The following is a 23,178-nucleotide window of genomic DNA, read 5'->3' on the forward strand; positions in this document are numbered from 1 at the left end:
TCCTCCTGGACTTTTTTAAAGAAAAGGACGATTTTTTTTCACCATCAGAAGTGTTGACAAACAGTGCTCATGACCTTGCAATTTATTTCCCGTTGCCAAGACAAAATGTTCCTCTGCCCTCAAGAATTCTGCATCCTCTGTCGCCTGGAGACAAAGAGTTGACGTGAGCAGGGGACCAGGGTTTGAAAATAACCCCTGGGTGGCAGATAAGCGAAAATGTGGACAGCCGGAGGGCAGTAACAGTTTGAGGGTGAAATTCCAGATCACCTGCACCTCCAAGGAACACTGCCAAGACGCAGCCCGCACTACCTGAGCGGGCAGCAGTCGCATCTCCGCCCGCACAGTCGGATCGAGATCTCCCGAGCTCGCTGCTCCTTGGAGCAGCCCGTCCTCCCGGCAGCCCCGTGTTGGGGGGAGGACGCGGGACTTTGCACCCGCGGGAAGGAGCCACGGGCGGGGAGCGCTGCGCTCCTCCGTGCGCGGCCGCTTTCTGCCTCCCGGGCCGGGGCCGGCGGGGAGGGCAGCGGCAGCAGCCGCCTGGCTCGTAGCCCCCGGAGGGGAGCCGGCCCCTTGCCGCGGGGGCAGCGCCGACCTTGCCGTGTGACAGCCGGGGGGGGCCGCTGCTGCCTCGGCGAGCCCGGCTGCGGCGCGGCGGCTGCAGCCATGTGTTTCTCCGCCTGCCACTGACACAATAACACGGGAAGCGGCGGTAGGGATCCGAGCCTGCCGTGGGGAAAAGTGACCTGAGGCGCTCAGGTGAGCCGGAGCGGCTGGAGGTGGCTGTCGCTGGCCGCCACCCCCGCGAAGAGCTCCGGGGCCGGGCGGGAGGCGCCCCGGGGCTGCCGGCGGGGGCAGCGCGGCCGGAGGGCGGCGAGTCCCCGGTCCCCCCTCAGCCGGAGGTGCTGTGCCCGCAGGCCGGCGGCGATGGAGGAGGGCATGAGCAGCATGCAGCAGAAAGCGGCGGAGCTGGAGCACATGGCCGAGGTCCTGCTCACCGGCGAGCAGCTCCGGTAAGCGATGCCTCCGTCCCGCTTTGCCGGGGACGCGTACCCAGGCAGCCCCGCTGACGGCTGGAGGGGGAGGTTTGGGGGAAGGAGGGCGAGGTTCTGTCCCCGCGGACTTTCTTTGCACCGGAGCACCTGCCCTGCATCCATCGCGGCCCCGGGCTCCGGCCCCGCTTTCAGCAGCGACGAGGACGAGGGGCCGCAGCCGGCGCTGCGAGCCCGGGAGGTGAAGCCCCGCACGGGGGGCTTCTGCCGCGGGCACCTCCGCTGCCCTGCGGGGAACAGGAGGCGGCTGGGGAGAGGCTGCTGCGCCACTAAAGGCATCAAACGCTGCAGGAGAGTGGCGTCTTTCAAGAGTAAAAAACCCAAAGAAACCATAAGAGATAAAGAGTCTGCGCCCCGTGGAGAGGCAAGGCGAGCGCAGGGCAGCGCTCCCGTGCTGCCCGTCCGGCTCCGGGCACTGACCCCGCAGAGCTGCGCCTCACTCCAAGGGATTGTTTTTATTTTGCATCAGCTGGTCCCAGCAGATGGAAGGGGATTCCTACTGTCAGTGCCAGCAGCAATTAACAGTGCTGTGTGACTGGAGTTGTGAGCAGCATAAGATCCTTGAACAAAAAATGCCTGACTCAGTTAATTTTTAATTTCTGTGATGTATGCTGGCTATGTGTGCTGGCTGTACCTATACAATACAGAGGAGAAAAAAATAATTTTAATAATTTTGGTTTGGTGATGGACCATCCTGTGATCCAGGAAGAAAAATCCCATTATAATGTGTTATATAAGTAACTAGAAAGGGAGGGTAAAAATTTTTTCCCAGTTGTTTTTTCCTGAATTTTTTAACATTTTTTTCTCAGATACCAGACAAACACTGAAAAGTGATAGAAATGTTCCCTGGTTTGGCAGATGCCCTAATTGCTGCTAGTACAGGTACTGTTACTGTTTGCATCCACGAAGTAAGAAGTGCCACTTTGGTGATGCACACCAGTGATACTCCTGTTCAGCAAGTAAATGTTATTTTGGTGATCTGGCTCCAGTACACACCAGTGACTCCTCCAAACTTGATATTCTGCTTCAAAGTAGCCTGAAGTGACACTTAGGGTAACAGAGTGCACTGGCATGGGTCCTATATGGTGGATTTGGTGCAGAGTTGAGCATCCGAGTGTCAGATAAGAATCTTGCTGTTCGTAATTTATGTTGCTAGAAGTTGAAGATTCAGGCTAACACAAAATTTCTATAAGGATCACATTAATCTTTCTGTATGCCTCATAGTTAAATGTAAAAACAAAAGCTTTGCAATCTTTCCCTAAGAAGAAACTGAGAAAATGTTACCAAATGAGGCTCCTAGATCAGCTCAATGTTGCTACCAAGAACTATATTTGTCATTTTGTTTATTAAGGTATTGAAAACACAGTGGCCTTTTTGGACAAGGTGATCTGCAGATACACAATAATTATTGCCCATCCTGTGTAGTTACCTATGGACATTCCTTCATGAGGCTGTAAGAAGTGGCTTAGATCTGCCTGGACTAGGAGTTCATGAACAAGTCAGTGTGCATAATGTCTGGCTACTGCTGAACAGGGAGATCCACTCTTCTTCTGGCCCTTTTCCTACTACCCAGCAGTGTAGTCCCACCTCCTCTTTGTGCCTGCTCAGGTAACTGCTTGGACTTCTTGAAAGGAGATCCAATGTGGTGATTTGGTGGGTAGCTTAATTTTTGGATCTGCTGACATCCAGAAGCCACGGAAGATAGGTGTTGGGAATGAGGAGCCAGGAAGAAGATGTGGAGATGTGGTGGAGAAGATACAAAATTTTCATTTGTATTGCAGTGAGCTGTTGGGTCAGCTGGAACTGTATTGTGAAACTGCACCCAAAATTGTCTACTTCCCTTCAATTTTTTCTTTACTTCGTTCTATTTCTCTGTTGGAATACTCTGTGCAAAGAATTTGTATTCTTCAGTTTTCTAGTCAGTAGAAGCCACAAATAAGTGATAGAAGACTGCCTGGCAGACAAGTTTTAGCCAACCCTGCATTTAAAGTTTCCTTTTTCCTGTCCAAGATAAGCGTATAATTGTTAATGCGAAATGAAAATGTGGAGTGTTTTCGGGATCAAAGACAGTTTATATCAGCAGCCTTTGGGGCAGGCAAACAGATGATAGAAAACCAGCACACACATGCACTCAAGGCAACGTACTGTACTCTATTCTTAGTGATGCTTACAAGTGCAAGATTCCCCAGTGGGATTGATGCAGCCAGACAGGTGATTATGTGTGTATTTGGGTGAAAGTGCATGCAAGATGAGCGCATAACTTAGGAGTAAAAGTGTAAAATGAAACTGAGCATGGTGTTACTTACACAAACGCAACCAAATGGAGGTATTTAAAGCACTCTTGTACTAGACCAAACAGCACGTGTGTCTAAACTCAAATACTTACCAGAGCTGCTTGATTTAAATTCCTTGCAAAGTTCCTAGTGCCTGTTTTGGTCTGGCCTCACGAGTTCCCTCATAGCTTTCATTCCCATGGGCTGTTGCATGTCTGTCCTTCTGTGTCAGGGATCTCATGCAGTGAGGGTTAAAGTTGTCTGAGCAGCACCTTGGCAAGCCTGGCTTTGCACACTGGCAGTGCCTGTGGTGGGAATGGAAGTCCTGTACCCTCTTCCACTCCCTAGACAAGTGAACACTGGCCTGGGGAGGGAAAGAATAGGACAAAGAGTTTTTTTCCTTCTCCTTGTTCCTGTCTCCCGGTTGCTTGTGATGTGTGTTTTGACTTTGCAAGGTCAGGAGCCTCTGCCCTAATGTGTGTAATGTCAGCTGGCACGCAGGAACGTGGCTGCTGGCACAGGCTGTGATGTAAATCCTGGCCCATGGGTGGGGTGATTTATGGAAAAAGTAAATGAACTATAGGTTAGATAACTTCGTAAATTTTTACATCTAGTAGTGTCCTTTGCCTCTATAGCCAGCAGCTCTCTGAGCAAATGCCTAACTCTTACTTTTGGTTAATAGAAATATAATTTTTTAAAGTGAAAACTTAGAAGTTTGGCTCTTGGCAAGCCTTTAAATTATTAAGCTGACAGCTGTGAAGGAAAGCTGAAGATATCAGCAGTGTGACACACCAGAACAGACTCTTTGGCAGCTTCTCTGTGCAGGAGATTAGCAAGAGCAAGGTGAAAGCTGGGATGGGCATGATCTGGCTGTAAGCTTTGGCACTGATGTACCTGCAGGGACAAACTGTGAAGGCTTTGGCTGCCTGACAGCTCCAGCCACCCAAAATCTCAGCTCTTCCCTTTGTTCTTATGCAGAGACCCTATAGCTGTTCAGTGGTGAGCTCTCTCTTCTGAGGAGGTTTTAACAGTGCTGCCCTTTAAATGTTTGAGAGGATCATGGCACCTTCAGGTTCCTCAGGACTGGGAGAACCCTTTGAGGCCTCCAGCCTGCTACATCCCTGCCTGCAAATCCATGCATGGTACAGCCCTGGGGAAGTGAATGTCCCTGAGCTTCCTTGGCCTTGCTGGGAGTGCTTGAAGGAAGATGTCACATCGATAGTCATCCTTGGAAGCTTAATAACGGCACTACTGAAGTTGTTAAGAATTTTATCAGAAGCAGAGCAATTCCAAGCTCATTGCCCTCATGGCTGAAGGCAACAGGTTGTGCCCATTTCAGCAGTTTGGCAGAAGGATTAAAGTATTGTGTGTGGGTTTGAGAACTGACTTGGATAGACCTGATTTTACCCTCTGGCAACCAAAAGCAGTTTCAATGGGCATATTTTAATATAGATGCTGGTTGCCTATAATACAAGGTAGGGGTGTCTGAAATCTCCTCATCTGCTAATTGTTCCTTGATGCCAGATTGTCACCAAAATCTTGTATATCTCCCCAGAGTCTCTCATTTCTTGCAGAAAATGTGCCTAGTTATTCAGGAATCCTCAGGGTTTGGTCAACTGAGCATCAATATTTTAACACCTATAATTGCCACTGTATATGATGTGCAGTTCTCTGTAGTAGGTGTAACTTGAATAAAATCTAATGTCTCTGCAGACTTTTGGATCCCTCTATTGCCAGCTTTCACAAGAATCTACGTCTTCCCCTATTCACACTTCTATTAAATAACTGGGTAAATAAATATGAGTCTTCTTTAGATGAGGCAGTGTTGCCTTCTCCACAAGGCAGTGATTTTGATAGAACAGTTTTTATAATCAGCATCATCTTTCTTTCTACTTAGAGAAGTATGAAGCATGTTTCTTAGAAATTTTTCTTTCTTTTGGAAGAGGCAAAAGATTCAACAGAAATTTATTTCCATTTTTGTAGGAGTTGGTGTATGAGTTTTGTTTTACAGAATTAAAGGTTTTACATGGTAAACAGCTACACATTTTGAAGGTGTAAGACATAACCAGCTTCACTTGTCTTCCAAAGGTTTCACTTCATGAACCTAATCACTTTCAGAAGCCATATTAGAGTTCATAACTTTCAGAGTCATTAACTTGTGAAGGATGGCAGCACTTACAGGTCCATAACTTTTTTCTAATTCTAAGCAATAAACAGTCAACATTTTTTCATTCTGATAGGATTGAAAAGTTCATTAGCACTCTAAGGTGCAGAAATCCCATGGCACATTACAGTGACAGTTTCTAGAGCAATGATAGCAAAAGACCCTTAGTGTTAATGTATTGCTATGATACAAGATTATATGAACTGTATAGTTACAGAATTTATTAAATGCTATTACTGTGTTTGAAAGTGTGTTAAGACTTTGGTGTAAGCTTAGACTCTAAAAGGATTTGAGATATATAATAATGTCACTTACTCTCAAGTCACATCCATAGATGTTAAACAAACATCTATGTGATTTGAAGAATTGACAGAATTTCATAAAATGAGATTTTGTAATATGCCTAAAACAATCCAATTTTGTACTTCCTCCTCAGGGAATGATTGTTTTTCTACCCCCTGAACATTTTTCTTGCAACTTCCTTAGTTCTTTACCAATGCTTGCATTTCCCAAGAGCTACTGATTGTGTTCAAAACTAACCCTGAAAAAAGTAGTTTTCAGTTGTTTCACTTGAGGAGACCCTCGTATGTTAGCGTCCTCAGGGTGGATAGAACACAGAGATTATATCATCAGATCTCTGTGGAACAGACTCCTTCAGAACTCTCTGTACAAATAATTTCACTTCCATCAATTTGTTTTCCAAAATCAAGCAACCAAAAAATTGTCAGTTTTCTCTGTGAGGTTTCACCAGGATGATGCACTGAAAGGTGTCAAAGTGAAGGTTGGTAAAGCTGCAAAATGAAGTGTTCTGAAATCTAAAAGGTTTCCTGCTAACTCTACACTATCACAACAATTCCAATTACATATTTTTATTACTATAAATTATTTAAATTTTTGATGTCATTCAGTAAAATTTGGGTATTCAACATTTCTAGAAATGAAGATGTAAGGCTTTGTTTCAACATTTCTAGAAATGAAGATGTAAGGCTTTGTTTCCTTAGTTCTTTCCTTTTAGCTATGCCTTTTAATAATTCAGTTGTTGCCCTCAGCAGCTTTCCTCAAGTGCAGCTCAGAGATCAAGTAGTTAACAACGCATGTGCAAATAGGGATTGTTCTTTCACTATGTACATAAAGCAAATGTTGTATGAGCGGTTTGTGCTGTATATTTTATGTATCCCATTCCAGATGGAGTCAATCATTAACTTGTGTCTCAGGTTAGCAGAGATCGGCAGGCGAGTTGATGTGTATAGCATGTGCAAGAATATTTTTTATTTATTTTATGAGCTGCCTATGAAAAAGTGAAAGAAACTTGTTTCAATGTTGATGGTCATGCAGGGAAGGCAGAATGAATGTGCCAAAACCAATCTATGTTTGCATTTATTACATGATCCCTGCTTCTATGGGAGCAGTGACCATAGTGGCACCATGACAGAGGAGTCATCCTATCACTTGTCATTATAATTTACTGTTTGTGTAGTGGTAGTGCCTAGGAATTTGAGGTGTTTATCAGGTCCCAACAGGGGTGGCTACTGTATGCTCTGAAGAAAAATGAAGCCCTTGCAACACAAATCTTGGCTGCGGTTGGTTGCAGCAATGGTGGGTTCTGGACGATGAGGGTGAAGCCACCAAGGTGGGATTCTGTCAGTACTGAGATTTCTGGTTTGGGAAGTCAGACCCTGAGCCTAAGAGTGGCATCCTGAAAGCACAGAGAAAAATAACTCCCAAGTGTGGAGATGCAGAGAGGATACTGTTTATGTAGGGAGCTGTGCGTACCCTCTTCAGGGAAGGATCTGCTCTTTTTGCCCCCACAGAGTCATCAGTATGACCAGTACCCCACATCAGTAAAGTAAGACACCAGACTGGAGCCAGCAGGGAGGCTAGCCAGCTTTTACTACAGGATAGATGGAAAAGGACAAGAGAGGAATCAGTGTGTCTCATTTTAATTGACGTATGTGTAGACTCCAGTACTTTTTGAAGTGCAAAACTCACAGGATTTCAGTGCTTTCTGTGATGCAGAACTTAAGAAAGTGAAGGATATTGTCACAGCAGCAAATGTCAGCCTCTCTGCAGTCCAGCTAGGTTCCTGATATAAACTTCTTTGTCCCCACCATTAAGTGTTCAGGTACTGAGTGCCAGCTTGGTGGTAGCTCTTACTTGGGGTCTGTTCTCAGAAACACACATCGCCTTCTGAGGCTCAGGGCCCGTCTAACTCTCTTGCTACTTATTCTGCTTTTTATTTTCATAACCCTGCTATTTTTATTTTGTTAATTCTCTTTCTACTACCATCCTGGCAGAGCAGACTTCAGTAAGTCCCTTTAACTTAAAGATACTTTTTTTCCTATGTTCAAGGCCAATCACCTCCTCAGAATTAATTTAAGAAGGAAGAGATTAAACTGATGGAGAACTGGCAAAGGGGATCAAAGGCTCAGGAAGAAGCAAGAGCTAATCAGGTTTGGTTTGTATATCTGGTCTTTGAAGAAGAACTGTGTTGAGACTTTAAAGGTTAATAAAGACAGAAAGTGTAAAGCTTGAAGTCTCAGCAGAACCACCAGCATTTGTTGAGGGAAGGATGCATTTCATGTGTTAATCATGGGTTGTTGGTTTTGTTCTTAAGCAAGATCAGGATATGTAAACATATATTTTAAACAATTTTAATGTATAAACTACTGGAATTAAATAGGTGTTCTTGCCTTCCGGTTCCCTCCTCTGTGTTTTCCCTCCTCTGGATTGGCTTAGGCATCTCTGGACCGTCACTGTATGGTGACCTGCACTGGGGAAGTGATCAGCAGAGCTTTTGGAAGGCTGGTATTTCAGTTGGGTCAGTTTTACAAACCAATTTACCACATGACCACAAAAAAGCTTTCTCTGAAGAAGTACAAGGGGGAGAAATGGGTGCTGGCTTCCCCCATCTCACTGAAATACGTACGGTTTGAGGCTGTGGTTTACTGATAGAGCGGATCTAACTGCAGGCTGCTACTGCCCTGCTCTTATCACTTCCCTTGCACTTCGCACTGGTGTTTGTCTGGGATCAGAAGTTCAGGGAACTGAAGCAGCTGAAGCCAAATAAGAAAAATTTAACTTTCTAAACAGGTTCATCATGAACTCAGACCAGTGCCAACACTGGCGTGAAGGAGACAGGAGAAACACATGGTCAAGTACAAGGAGAGGGAATGGTGACAGCAGCCACTGCTGGGTTTGCTTGATCATCCCTTCAGGGTTTAATTTGCTGGATTTAATATCAGACTCCAGTAGAAGACAATTGTAAAAATGGTGTTGAATGCAAAATGCCCAATGCACATGCTGTTACTGGACAGGAACAGAGACTAAATTTGACAATGTTATTTTCTTTCAAGGCTTTTACCTTTCCTTCTACAGTCTTGTCACTGTATTGTGCATGAATGGACATTCAAATACTGACATTTCAAGTGTTTTGAAATTTGTACTGTGCAATTTGCACGACCAGCTTATCACCAGTGTGACAGCACTACTTCAGAAGGCAACCCTGACCTTAATTATCAGCTTTTTACAGTTTTCAGTTTGTGTCTTAGCAGTGCCTCAATCTAGTAAATGCATTCAGATCTTAAAGGTGCAGTTGCAAATAATTAAAAAATGTTCCTGATCGCACTTGCTAATTCAGAGCAAATATAGAAGCATGTTTTCACGTCACAGGCTGTAATTCTCCATTTCCTTGCAATTATGTGGTTGGGTACATGGGCTACCACAGCTGTGTCAGGGCTTTGCAGGCAGATGAGAGTTTTCTGGTTTCTGTGAGGAACAAGGGGCAGGTCGTGCTGTGGGTTTTACAGGACTGTTGGTCTAAAGTGTTTGGCTACTGCTGCAGAAGGAGGCAGCCCAGCTTCTGCTGCATGGCTGGTTCACTGCATTGGTGCATGTCTGAGGCCATGGTGAACAGTATCGGGGGCTCAGACAGGGTGTTATTGTGTCAGACTAGTGCTGCTTATGATGTAAAAGGTAAGATCAGCTGGACTGAGATGAGGGGATGCAGACCCCATAGTGGGATTGGCTTCTCAGGGAATCAGTTCTTGAAGTTAAAAGTTCAGCTCTGCCAGTCCAGGAGTCTCTTCTCACCCTAGTTGTTGCCCTGCTTGACCTTCGTTTACATGTCAGGTTTTTTTCAGAGATCATAGCAATGCTAGACAAGATTTGGGTGACTCCATCCAAATGGTTCTGTGGCTGTTTGGGTGAGGGTGCCTCCTCTATTAAGGCAGCAAGCACAGAGATGCTCACTTGAAGGTAAAAAAAATCAAATGTCAAACTGTTACTAAATGGCTGATCAGAGCAAAAGCCAGTGCACCTAAGAGACAGTGATAGCAAAGATGGGAGCTTGAAAGTCAGGTATAGTAATACTGTGTTTGGTGTGACAGAAGACAAGGCAGTGAAAGGAATCTGGGAGACGGATACTGTTATTTTTCTTCACAGCTCTTGAGCTGTGGCAGCTATATTTCCAAGCTGTATATAAGATTCAAACAAGATCATGTTTGTTGAGGACAGTGCCTGGAAGACTTGAGGTGGAAAATAATAGGGAAGGAGAACTTGAAACAGAGCTTAAACATTCTGGGGGAGTAGTATAGGTGTCCTGAAAGGGGCATTGCACAAGGAATCTGCAGGGACCAAAGTTCTTCTGCTGATGCAGCACTATCATATTTATCTTGTATGAATCTTATATGTTCTACCTGTTTTGGGAAGATTCTCCCACTCCCAGTGGCCATCCAGCACAATAGCCTTTGTGTTACAGAGGTTTGTGTGGGTTTGCTTCCTTGTTTCTCACACTAAGTACTGCTGGGTGTTTTTCTGTAGTGTTTCTAGTAGTGTTTAGCTGAACTGCTCTACAGCCCACTGGCTCCGTGTCTGCACCGCTTATGTGTGTACTGGGACAAATGGGTTTATTGGTACTTAAAAAGAAGTGTTTGTATGTTATGTCTGTCGCTCTTTGCATTGTGAGTTGTGTCTTCAAGGCATTGTGGCTGCTCAGAGCAGGCCTGCCTGTCCCTTACAAGCCAGTCTTGGCCCTGATTTAAGAGACAAAGTGAATGCAAGACATAATTACAATATGGCTAGTAAATACAATGATTTTTAATTTAATTCCAATGAGTATTGGAGAATATTCACAGAAAGCTGAATTTTTGAGGACTTATCTGAGGAGTCTGTCCAACATTTATGCTCATCCTCTTTGGAAGGAGAATCTGACAACACACAGCCAACACATCATTCAAAGTTAGGATTGCAAATAATGGAAATGACTTCTGAAAATATATTAGCTAGGCATTATTTATAGCACTGATTGTCATCAGTGGAACAATTTCCTTTCATTTTTTTCTGAAAAGATCCTTGTCTTGATAATCATACATCCTTTTCTACAGTAGCATGTAATTGTATAGCTTAGAAATTAGTGCAATATAATAGAAAGCTGTTAATTGTTTCCTGATGCTCAGGATGTATTTAACTTACACTTTCCTCTAGTTGAAATTAATTTATTTTTACTAAGATGTAGAAAAAATTACTCTTATCTTAAACTGCTGTTTTGTTGGTTGTCCCGTGCAAACAGAAGGGGGTTGTCATGAGAAGAAGCTGAAAGTAGCATTATCACGTATAAATCCCAGAAGAGATTGTACAAATATAATTTTGAGAATGTCTAGAAGCTTAAAGCCTTGCCTCGAACAATTATTTTCAAAACTCATAGCATTTTGGACAAACTCAGACCTTTCAAGTCTTTTGGAAAATGGTAGAAATAGGTGAGATTGAATGAGGTTAATAAATAGATCTCTGTGACAAGAAAAATGGGTCAATAATAGGAGCCATTGGTATCATGTTACTACATGTCTAATTAGACAAGGGGTGAAAATGGGTTCTTAAAAACACATTGAACAGTAGAAATAAAGCAAGGTTTATTAAAAGTTTATGTTATTTTATTTTAATAAGCTTTATTTATCTTTAATTTTGCAAAATTATGCAACTCTAAAATAGACTGCAGAAAGTTGTCTTCCTACAAGACTCAAGCCCCAAAGAGGGCTGGCTCTCAGGTTGGGGTTGGCCCTGGGCACGTGAGCTGCAAGGAGGTGCTGAGGGCTGGGTCTGCTCTGCCTATGAAGAAAAGCTTTGGGAAATTGTTCTGGTTGCAACTACGAAAATGAGATGATGTAGGGAAAGGGGGAGAGAATTTTCCAAGTTACACAGGGATGGTACAAGAGCCAGTAGTCAAAATTTGCAAGGGACTTTCTAATCAGATATTTGCTGTGAGGGTAAGTAGAAAACTGGAATAGAGTTCAGAGAAGCTCTGAAATATTAAAATCTTGCCTGGATGACATGACCCTTAGCAACTTGTACTAACTGGTTATACTTCCAGTATTGGATGGACCAGATGACCTCCAGAGATCCATCCCTTCCAACTGAATATTTTATGAAGGCATAGTGTGTTGTCTTCTTTAAGCTGTGGTGGGTGATATTACCAGCTTTTTGTTATTGGCTGGTAACCAGAGATGATTATCCGCTCAGTGACACTGGTGGGAGGGCTTCTAAGAGTGCCTCCTGACCTGCTTCAGTGCAAAATCATCTGGGCTAGTTTGTACCACTGCTCTCACATTATCCAGCTTTTCAACCAAATTTAAGGATGAGAAATGTATCCATTTCCAAATAAACCCCAAGAACTTTCAAAATCTCTCTGTTTCTACTAAGATTTTTAGGAAGATGTGAAGATGATGGCCTGGCTCCCTTGACCTCAATGTCTTAAGTTTGGCTAGGATTTTACCTCAGATCACATGAGATTAATCAAATTCCAACATCATAACTCTTCCCACCACCAAGACTTCTTTCCAAGATGTTTGTGATCTGTAGATTCATGTCTCAAGAACTTGGGGTACAGAAACCAAAGTGCACATAATTGGGGCATGATGGTTTTATAGCAATCCTTGAAGAGTGAGAATAGGGAAAAGATTTGAGACGGTAGAGAGCAATATGTGCTGTAAGGCCAGTAGGTCATGGTGCCAGAAATGCTGCTGGCTGTGCTGTGTTGGCATTACAGGAGCAACAAAAACCTCAGGACCAGCCACCTGCTCCTCTTTCTCACTGCCTGCATGACACTCTCAGACTCCCTCACCCTGTGGGACCAGGGTTTGGGAGTTCATTCATGTGCACAGTGTCCGTAGTCCTGCAGCTCCAACTTTGCTTGTGGAAAGAGGATTTTCTCCCACATATTGAGGGAGGAAGGTATTTGAACTATTAAAATTTTCTTCCCTTGGAGAGGCACATCTCATCCTGTAGTCTGTTCTGCAATCAAAAACATGACTATATCAAGAATGTGCCCAACCATTATGCCACCTATTTAAAAACAACATTTCTTTCAACACACACAAAACAATGGGATTTTTTCTTTCTCTGTATGCCATTGTGTTTTATCACAATGTTGCAAGGCCTAGATCCTTTAAAAATATTTTGTCATGGGGGAAAATCCAATCTCTTTAGTTTTCTATGAAGTGGTGGTTTTTGCAAGTGCTATGCTTTGGGCCTACTAATAAATCAAACACTAGTGTTTGGAAGAAAATTGCTTACATTCACTTCGTTGGGCTACAGAGGGGCTAGAGCTGCTCCAAACTAATATATTAATAACTCCCTATTACTTTTTTTTGGTTGAATCTGTAAATCAACACCAGCTGAAACAATGTTTCATACATTATTTCACATGAAATATGTTTGTACCCTGTGTTGCTTGCTTTTCTGATGAATATGGAATGTCTGAGTTTAGATGGAGCCAGTAACAACAGTACTCTTGGGAAAGATATTATAGGGCCAAAGGAGGAAGAAAGAAAGGATTGCATAAACCGTTCAGGAGAATCACAATAAAAATGGAAAGAAGAATTTATTTAAACATATAGTGGCTAGGGAAAAAATACAGAGGAATGGAAATTGTGAAATTTTGCTTGCAGATAGAAAATTACACAGCACATCTTTTTATTCAGTATTCTCTCTCAGAAGATGAATAACCTGTAGGAAAAGACACAGAAAGGCATTGGCCACTTGATCAATGGTTTCATGTCTTCACTGGCCACAAGCAGTGATCAGTTTTGCAGTTTCAGCAGTTCATGTATGCACAGCCTACTTACATATGGACTGAAATGTTGTATATCTTTATCCACAATCTGGATGAGGAGATCAAGAGCACCCTCAGCAGCTTTGCAGATGATACCAAGTTGTGTGGGAGTGTAGATCTGCTGGAGGGCAGGAGGGCTTTGCAGGGGTATTTGGACAGAATGGATTTGTGAGCTGAGGTCTATTTTATGAGATCCAACAAGGCCAAGTGTCAGGTCCTGCATTCTGCTCACAACCCCAAACAATGCTCCAGAGTTGAGGGGCTGGAAAGCTGCCCTTGGAAAAGCACCTGGGGGTGCTGGTCAACAGTGGCTGAACATGAGGCAGTGTGTGCCCAGGTGGCCAAGAAGGCCAATGGCATCCTGGCCTGGATCAGGAGCAGTGTGGCCAGCAGGACCAGGGCAGGGATTGACCCCCTGTGCTCAGCACTGGTGAGGCCACACCTTGAGTGCTGTGTCCAGTTCTGGTCCCCTCACTACAAGAAGGACACTGAGGGGCTGGAGTGTCTCCAGAGAAAGGCAACAGAGCTGGGGAAGGGTCTGGAGCACAGGTCTGATGAGGAGCTGCTGAAGGAGCTGGGGCTGCTTGGCCTGGAGAAAAGGAGGCTCAGGGGAGATCTTATCAATCTCTACAACTCCCTGAAAGGAGCCTGTGGCCAGGTGGGTTGGTCTCTTCTCCCAGGTAACAAGCAATAGGACAAGAAGTAATGGCCTCAGGTTGAACTAGAGGAGGTTTAGATTGTACATTATGAAAAATTTCTTCACTGAAGTGGTAGTCAAGCGCTCTAACGGGCTGCCCAGGGAAATGTTAGAGTCACCATCCTTGGGGGTATTTAAACAATATGGCACTTAGGAACCTGGTTTAATGGTGGACTTGCCAGGGTTAAGGGGTTGGGCTCGATGATCTTAAAAGTATTTTCCAACATAAACATTTCTATGATTCTGTGATTCTGTCTTTCAATTGGTTTTGGTTACATTCAAATTAAGACCTAATGAACACTGTGCTGTGCTTCGATAGCATGAATAAGGGGCTAAACCTTGGCACATGCTATAGCCATCCTCCATGTGCCTGGGTAGCTGTGACAAGAAGTGCCTGTGGTCTGTCTGCCCAGCTGTGCTCGTTCAAGCCATCTGAAGAGCAACCACAGCCAAGCTCCTACAGATCTTCCTTTCTTCAAGACAGGTGATGACAGGGCTGGTCTTGAGGTGATGAATTGGATTAACACAGTGTTGGGCCATTTACACTGATGATAGGTGAGTGTCTGAGTTTGTGTAAGAGCACAGTGCAGGTCTGAAGCAGTCACCTCCTCTTGTCCTGTTGCCCATCTGAAGTCTATCCCTAACCGTCTGTGCAACATGTGGTTTGGATTCAAGTTGAGGCCTGAGATAAAGTTTGGAGTATGCTGTAAATATAACCCTGTTGTTACAGTCTAAATCCAGCAGCATTCTACTAGAGCTGATGAGTGTGTAAAGCTGATGCTGTTACCTGGTAAATAAGGGTCAGGGTGCATGGTCTGAGTTATTAAAGCAGTAAGAAGTCACATTTTAAATTTATTGTCAGAGCACATAAATACCTGTTTACTTGAGCTTTCTGCATGTGTGTAGAGAGAATATTGCTTACAAGAAAAATGGCAAACACATGGCCCAGCAATGGGAGCAAGCAGTTCAATAGAGCAGCAGGACTTCTCTGGACTCCTTAGGGATTTATTTATTACTTTAAAGGAAAACTTCCATTTAATCTTAAGAGGAGAGGGAGAATGCTTCTGTAATACTATTTTTTTTCAAAGCTTATATACTTTTGAGCTTTTTACAAGGCCTAATCAAACAAGACAAGATCCTTGATAGCATCCTGACAGAAGGAGCTATTCATAAAGAGTGGTTGTGCCACAGCTGTGTATCTGTTCATACCATGATATATGAGACACAGAAAAATGCTGAGCTAATCAAACAAAACCATCCCTCAGGCTAGATTTTTGCAAAAGGAAAATATTTTAAATAGATTCAGTATTTAACTGTGATTTTTAATAATAGATTTTCCCTAATGATGAAGTTCTTCATTAGCCTACCAGAATTTAGGCAATGAGCAACTTCATCCCATTAAATAATCCCCTTAAATTCACGTACCATAATACGTGCTGTGATGTGTTTGCATGACCTAGATAAAGAGAGAGATTTAAAGCAGATAAGATGTTTTTTTACCATTAAAACATTTGTGTCAGAGAGCAATCCTTTCTGTGTTTAAAAAATAAATGCAGTAGTGTTATGTTGCAAAATTGTTGAGTAAAATCATTGTTACCATTGGCGTGCATTCATTTGGAGCTCACTGTAGTCTGGGGCAATCAGTAGATTTCCGACACATTTTTCATTTTTTCATCTGCACAAAGTGGTTTATTTTTTATTTTTCTTTTGGCAATGAAACTTATTGAATGTTACAGGATTTTCTGTAAGAAGAAAATGTATAAATGAGCAGAATGTTAATTAGGATTATGCTGCTTTGTTTCCTCCAGCTGATTGGAAAGGTCATACTGGCTTGTATTTTACTCTCAAACACAAGTCAAGGGAGCTCTAAAAGGCTGTAACACCATTGGATTTAGACTTCTAACTTCTTTCAATTTATTCACTTTAATAATGACATACTCCATATTATTTCAATAAAGTTATGTGCCACTACATAAAATTAGACAAATTCCAGGCTAAGACCAAGCTGTCTATGACTATACAGACAGGCTGTTTGCAGTAACTTCACAAGATCTCAGGCTAGAAGCTGGAGGTTCCTGCAAACCTGGTGATCTGGATCTCAAGAGGATGAGTGAATGTTGCACGTGGAGGCAGGAAAGCCAACCGAGTTCAGACATGTAGAAACTTCAGCCAAGCGTAAAATGCGGAGCTGGGCTGTGGAGCTGGCAGAAGGATCCTCAGCCGCTGCAGTTCCTCCTGGCTTCTACACTTTGATTTAGCAAGGAATCAGAGCAGACCCTTGGTCTCTACCCATGCTGCTACCCAGCTGACAGGGCTTCCTCACAGCCGATCCCCAGCTCTGTCTTGACACAGTTGTATGCCACAAAGGTTGTACAGTTTCCTTCAGATGATGGAGGAAAACTTGCCACTAGTTTGGTGTTGACTGGCCAGTTAAATCCCCATCCTTCCAATCAGCTGGGTGAGGACTACTGGATGTTTGAGCAATGAAAATGAAAACCAGGGACCATCCTGTGACAAAAACAAGAAAGCATGTTCACAAAATGGGGACATCTCTCGTATGTACAGCTCCTGAGCTTTGGCAAACACACAAAGAATGTCTGTATATCTGCATATACACTTGTAATAAAAGTTTTGATATAAACAGCAAGTGTCTTAATATAGGCAGCATTTGAACTTTTTTTTTGCTTCTGACATGAACCAGGACTTTAAAAAGGCTGAATCCTGGTACAGTGCACTCAAAGGCCAGCCTCTGATATTCTTCCACATTACAGTATTCCCAAGGTTGTTTGGAGATAGCAGTGTAAATCGTGTAATTATAAACCACAGGGCTGGAAGATCATCTGAAGAACATTATACATATACATAATGTATGTATTACATATAATACATAATCCTAATATAGTAATACATAATTCTTTTGTATATTTATTATTATTCTTGCCTTAAGTAAGAATTAGAAATCTTTTTTCCTAAACTTTGTCTAATTCTTTTGTTAGGATCCTCAGCATTACTTAAATAGCTTTTCTTGCTCTCTGCTTTCAACTCACCTGAAAGATTATAGACAGCAATCCTCCTCCTCTCACTTTTTGTCTAGGTAAGGCCAGATTCCCAATCCAGTATCATCTTCTCTGCTCATAGGACTGGCTCATCATTTATCATACCAGAGTAGAGCTACATCATTGCATCTCTTTGAGCTGATCATTCTTGAATGAGATGTCACAAACAAAGCACTATTCAGATGACGTTCTGTAGTATCAGATTGTCATGGGGTAGCTTCACCTTTAAGACAGATCAAAAAGAGGGGAAGTTGAAGCTACGGGTGACTGATGGGAGTTTTTCCTCCTGACTAATTATCAGTTATTTCCAAGAATTGACAGCAGATCTGACCATTAAAAAGTGAATTCAACTTGTAAACACCCCCTTAAGAAGTACACTCAGAGCTCTCTCGTTCTCTTTGGTTTCCGGCGTTTGAGAGGTAACAAGCTCTGTCTTGGCTTTCCCCCCCTCCCAGGCCCGGGACAAGGCCGCAGGGAGCGGGGGGGAGGAGAGAAAAGCAGAGTTTAGCAGTTTAGTTTAGTTTTCAAGGTCTGCTGCTAGACTGAAATCTGACACTATGAACTTTTGCAGCTTTCTTAAAACTTTTAATTCTTTTACTACCTAGATAAACAAACAGATTACTCCTTTTTCTTAGAAAAGACAGAGAAAGAGAGACAATTAACATGTAAGACATCATAAAACCACCAAAAACAGTGAAGAAAAGAGTTAAGTTTAAATAAGAAAGAGAGAAAAAGAAGATGCTTGTTGCTGAAAGGTCTTTCTGTTACAGCTATGGAGATGGACAGTAGTTTAAAGACTCCTTTAATTCATGACTAGAGTATGGGAGGAATAGAGTATTCAAAGTGTGGACTAGAGAAAGAAAAGTGGTTGTGATACTGTGAGTTGCTGGAACTTACGAGTGAAGTGAAGATTTTAAAGCCTTAAAGGAGCCAAGGAGATGGCTGTTTTCCAGGAAGGCTCACAGAAACAAATGAAGAAGATTTCTACCTTTGAATCCTTAAAAATAACATCCCTGGATTCATTTTGACCCATGCACACCTCAGAATAGTGTGGGATGGGAGGAGTGGACTCTAGAAACTCCATAGATTGGTAAAAAGAGACTTCTGTTTCTCTACAGGGACTGATGAAAAGACTCTAAAAATTGAGACTGTTTTTGACCACCAAGATTCTAAAATTTTTTTGTCTCTATGTTGTTATGTGTACAAAGAAATAATTGAGGAGTAAGAAGTAAAAGGGTTTTCTGAAAGTTTATTTTGGTATTCTTATTCTAATAGTTTGTTAATAAACTGTCTTTATTCCTTTTAAGTTTTAAGCCTGTTTTACTCTTATTTTAATCCATATCTCACAACAAAAAATAAGTAATTTTTGTTACTAGTTTAAAACCACGACACAGATACAATGGCATAAACAACTGGATTTCCCATCATTTCTGGAAACATCTCTGTTAGTGCAATATGAGGTCGCCCTTGGTCTCAGCATGGTCTCAGCCTGTACTTGGTGGAAGTATCACTACTGCATGTTCTGCTACTTCTTAGTCTGTTGATTTTAGCCTCTGAGTTCACAGTTTTCAGCAGAGCATTTTGTTGTTAATGCACAGCCTTACATTTTATAGTCTTACCTGTTCCTCCACGTCTATTTATGAACTGTGAAGGTCATCCTCTAACAATTTAATTGCCTCTAGGCAATCCAGTCAAATGGATCATTACTTTCAGTGTTAAAAAATCTACATCAGTTTTCCACCTTTGTTTTACAGTTTAGTGGTCAACCACTGAATTTCAATAGACTTCTGGAAGACAGTGGAAAGAACTCCCTTGAATCATGCTTTGGTCAGTGTAGCATCCTGCCTTATTGTAGTGTTGCCAGCTGGAGGAGGTAAAAAAGCATGTATCACTGTCAAAACATGAGATATTTGGTTTTTTAATTTAAAGAAATTCAATACAAATTGCCTTTTCTAGTGAGTATTTTTGCACTTACTGCTATTACAGCTGCCTTCAAAATAAAAATAAATCCTAGAAATGCAGTTATACTAAACATGAAAGAAAGGAGGCTATTCATTTAGAATGTGAACAGATAAACAAACTTTGATGGTTTTAATACAACATATTGTATATTGAAAGAATATTGCATCTCTATTAATTTTAAGATGGACCTATTTATTTGTTGCAGGTGAACTAAAAATTTTGAGTCGTAGCCCCAGTACGAAATCAAGTTTGTTAACAATTATATGTAACACTAAGCATTTTGTTACTCATTATCTTACCTGTCAGGTACTGGATATTTATGCTTAATAACAGTCATGATTCAGCACAGTATTTGGATAACTGTTAGTGTAGAGATGGAAAACAATTGCTAAAAGCAATTGAGATATTACTGCGGTATGACGCTTTATTAATGATGAAGGCAGATTTTTTATTCTTGCGTTCAGTAGGGTTTCCAAGGACCACTGAAAGAAGTCCAAACAGTTGGTGCTCCTCTGAGAAGTGCAGAATATGAAGGAGAAAATCTCCTGCAGATCTGTGGTTCTCAGGCTGAGAGCAGCCATTCCTGGAAGGACTTTGAACTCAGAGTTACCCATATAATGTCCCAGCAAAACTATTTGTCACTTATTGACAGGGTAGGAGAAATTCTGAACTGCACTCAAGATTAGGCACTTGACTGATTTCACTTCTCCCATGGATTTCTTGGGTTATCTGTGGCACATAACAACCCCTTTTACTGTTTGCACTCCAGGCTTGTTCAGTGCTGTGCTGCGTTCTGGGCATTACAGATTTGCTCTTCCCCAGGTGTGCTGAGAGGTGGGTGGAGAAAAGACCTTGTTTCTCACGTGGTCTGAAACTTGCTGCACACAGTGCAAGTGCCTACCAAGGTTACAGTCAGCTTTTCCCTCTGGGTAAAAAATGTGTCAGCCTTGCTGTGTAAGAGACCTCATCCTGTAACTTTCTTGGTTGCCCTACCCCCATGGCACGCCAGGTATATCGAGGAGAGGAGTTCTCACACAGCAGGGCTTTCTGGTACCCACAGCTGTTTGTGTCCTTGGTGCAGCCCTTCTTGACTCCCGTCATACAGGTCTGTAGTTGAGCATCCTATTCTGCAGCTGCTGGTCTCTCCAGGTTCCTGAAGGGCAGTGCTAGCAAGAATATCTGTAGCAGTGGGGTTTGGGCTCTCTGACCTGTATTTTCCCTGTTTAGCACACTTGGCATTTCAAAGGAACACTCTTTTTTTTCCAGACATCATACTGAGATAACATGCCTGCATTCCCTGACACAAATTTCATTGTTTTTCACTAGCCTCCCTTGAGACCTCAATGCTTCTTCTGAGTTTGCTATCCATAAAATAATTCCTTTATTGAGAGGTACTTTTGGGAAGTCTACAAGAGCTGGTGAGCTTATTACTATGTTAATCCAGTCATAGGATGTCTGTAATAATAGTTCTGCTATGGTTTCTGGTCTGCACTTTCAAATTTGGTGGTCTTCAGTTTAGATTTGGAAAAATATCTTTGCAAAAATTACTCCTCACAGTACACATTGATTTAATAAGCCTAAGAATATCCATGCAATGGAGACACAGAAAATTAATGTGGATAAAAAACTAGTTGATGGATATTAGCAAAAATGGCGCTTTTTTTGAGTGAAAAATACATCAGTTATTTTGGGGATCCACACAGCAGTATCCCATAGGCTTTGACCTGCATACATTTGTCCTGTGGTGCTTCCCAGCTCATCCATAACTGAGTGGGAAGCACAATTATGTCTGACTTCCATTTGGAGAAGGAGGGCTGTGATTTGCTAAGCTCTGACAGCTTCAGCCCAGAAAGTGAGCAGCCTGACTGAGACAGGCTGACTTCCACTTTCTTTATATGACTAGGGGCAGGTGAAATAAAAACTTGCCTGTATTCTGTGTTTTCCTCTTATAAAACCCAGTTTTATCCTTTATAGCAGGAATGTCTCAAGGTTCAAGTGCACAGGCAGTTAGATATATTATTCATGTTTGAGCACATTTTACTTTAAAGTGAAATGCAAGTGAAATTGCTTGGCAGGCAGAGAGATTAGTCACTTCACAGCTTCTGTAGGTTTTACAAGGGGTCTCTAGTTTTATGACAGATCAATACAAACACACAGATTTAATTTTGTCTGCAGTCTGGAGTACTCTGGAAGCTGTGGCTCCAAATTTCTGGCCTGAATTTGTGGGCTGAGAGTCTCTGAAAGACATCATGTTGATTTCATCCCAGACCCTGAGCAATGCCTGTGTCTGTTCCCCAGAGTTGGTTTGATCCCTGACAGTGTTAGTAAGATGTTAGGAGTATTGGGGATGTCCTTGTTCACTTTTGGTTGCAGGCTTAGTGGCCTTAGTACTTTCTGAATGTATAAAAAAAGACTTCATAAAAGAGGCAGCCACAATATTTTATTTAAAGCCACAGGGACACTGGTGAACCATAGTTTCTTTGGAAGATTTAGGATTTCCTCTGCTGTGCACCAAGAGATAGTTTATTTGAAGTCTATCTGGCTCCATGTTCTGGCATCTCCTCACTTTGACTACATGCCTGGCTGTGGGCAAAATAGGGGAGATTGTCACAGTGATGAGAACTGCGATCAGGAGCTGCTTTGAAGACACCCTTTCTAAATGTATTTGAGATGGCAAAATTTCTACTCTGCCACAGCTACCAAAACAGAAATATCTTCATCCTATTTCCAGTATGACACCATGTTTTAAAGGTAATTTAGCTCCCGTGAATATCAAGTAACAGAACTAAGTGATTGCAGAGCTGAAGCATAAATAGAAAGAGGAACAGGCAGCAGTGAAATGCTGACACTTCAGCTGAGACTTGGCAAGCCCAGCTGGAAATGCTTGTCCCAGCAACACACACTGCATTCACAGAGTACCTTCACGATTGCCTCTGTGTACAAAGTTCATATCCTCACTGACCTATTTTATTTTTTTGCTGACAGTGCAAAGGCAAAAGTTTAGTATAAAGTATATTTTAAGTAGTGTTTTCCTGGGTGTGTATATATATACACAAATGCCACCTTATGCTCATATATTTTGTAGTGAATCAGGTGTGTAACTGACTTGTAATTTTTAAATTTCAGTGGGATGTCTGCTTCTAAGTCACTGAGATGCTTTGGAAAATGCGATCTTTTAGTGAGATGCCCAACTGCCATCCTTTAGACAGGTCATATGCTTATGTTAGAAACACCAAATTTTTTAACCTCTGCGAGGATACAAAGATGTTCTATTTCAAACAGAAAGGGGCAATTCTACCTGCCAGTGGAGCACCGAGGATGTGCCTTGAGAAGAGGTGTGAAAAACCTATGCTCTTCAGCCACCATGAATTATCCTTATCATTGGCAAGATACTTATTTTGTCCATATATGTTTCTCACAAAGGACATCATGACTAGTTTTCCTTGGAAAAAAGTAAATCTTCTCTTATAGAAGTTCTATATATACATGAAACTTGGGAAAGAATTTTAAGATGGCAGAAACCACCTGCAGGGCTTTGCCTCTCTGCATATAGCTGCTAATTTTCAAGGGATCTAATACAGTTTTGTTCAGTTTATCCAAATTTGATAAAATTGTAGTAATTCAATGAATGCTGCCTGGCAGTGCTCAGTCTGGGATAGTCACTGCAACCAAGGGTGTATACAAGGTGTAACACAGCAATAACCCATGAGCATGCCAGAACTCCTCAGCAGCAGTTGAGCCTGCTGAGGCAGGATGTGCATTGTGCCATGACTAATTACATCATCAGTGTGTATTGTTCAATAATTAGTAAATTCTGATAGGGACTTCTATTTTAAGTGAATTCTTCACTGGTGTTTTGTTCTTCCATTAAAA

The 23,178-nt window shown here is 42.3% G+C and overlaps 1 protein-coding gene across 3 annotated transcripts in view; it reads left to right on the forward strand.

The window, feature by feature from the left end:
- Positions 1-486: 486 nt before the first annotated feature.
- Positions 487-23,178, forward strand: part of DEPTOR (DEP domain containing MTOR interacting protein) — an 83,023-nt gene continuing 60,331 nt past the window's right edge. Inside the window, exons 1-2 of one of the 3 annotated variants that reach the window (XM_058831320.1) lie at positions 617-756; positions 915-1,010. In XM_058831320.1, the coding sequence (XP_058687303.1) occupies positions 925-1,010 (86 nt within the window). In that variant the 5' untranslated portion in view covers positions 617-756; positions 915-924. Of the gene's footprint in view, positions 1,011-23,178 lie in introns of all 3 variants that reach the window. The other 2 variants (XM_058831319.1, XM_058831321.1) reach the window with 2 other exon arrangements.

Source organism: Poecile atricapillus, chromosome 2, assembly GCF_030490865.1.
Source record: "Poecile atricapillus isolate bPoeAtr1 chromosome 2, bPoeAtr1.hap1, whole genome shotgun sequence".
In the NCBI taxonomy this organism is placed as follows: Eukaryota; Metazoa; Chordata; class Aves; order Passeriformes; family Paridae; genus Poecile; species Poecile atricapillus.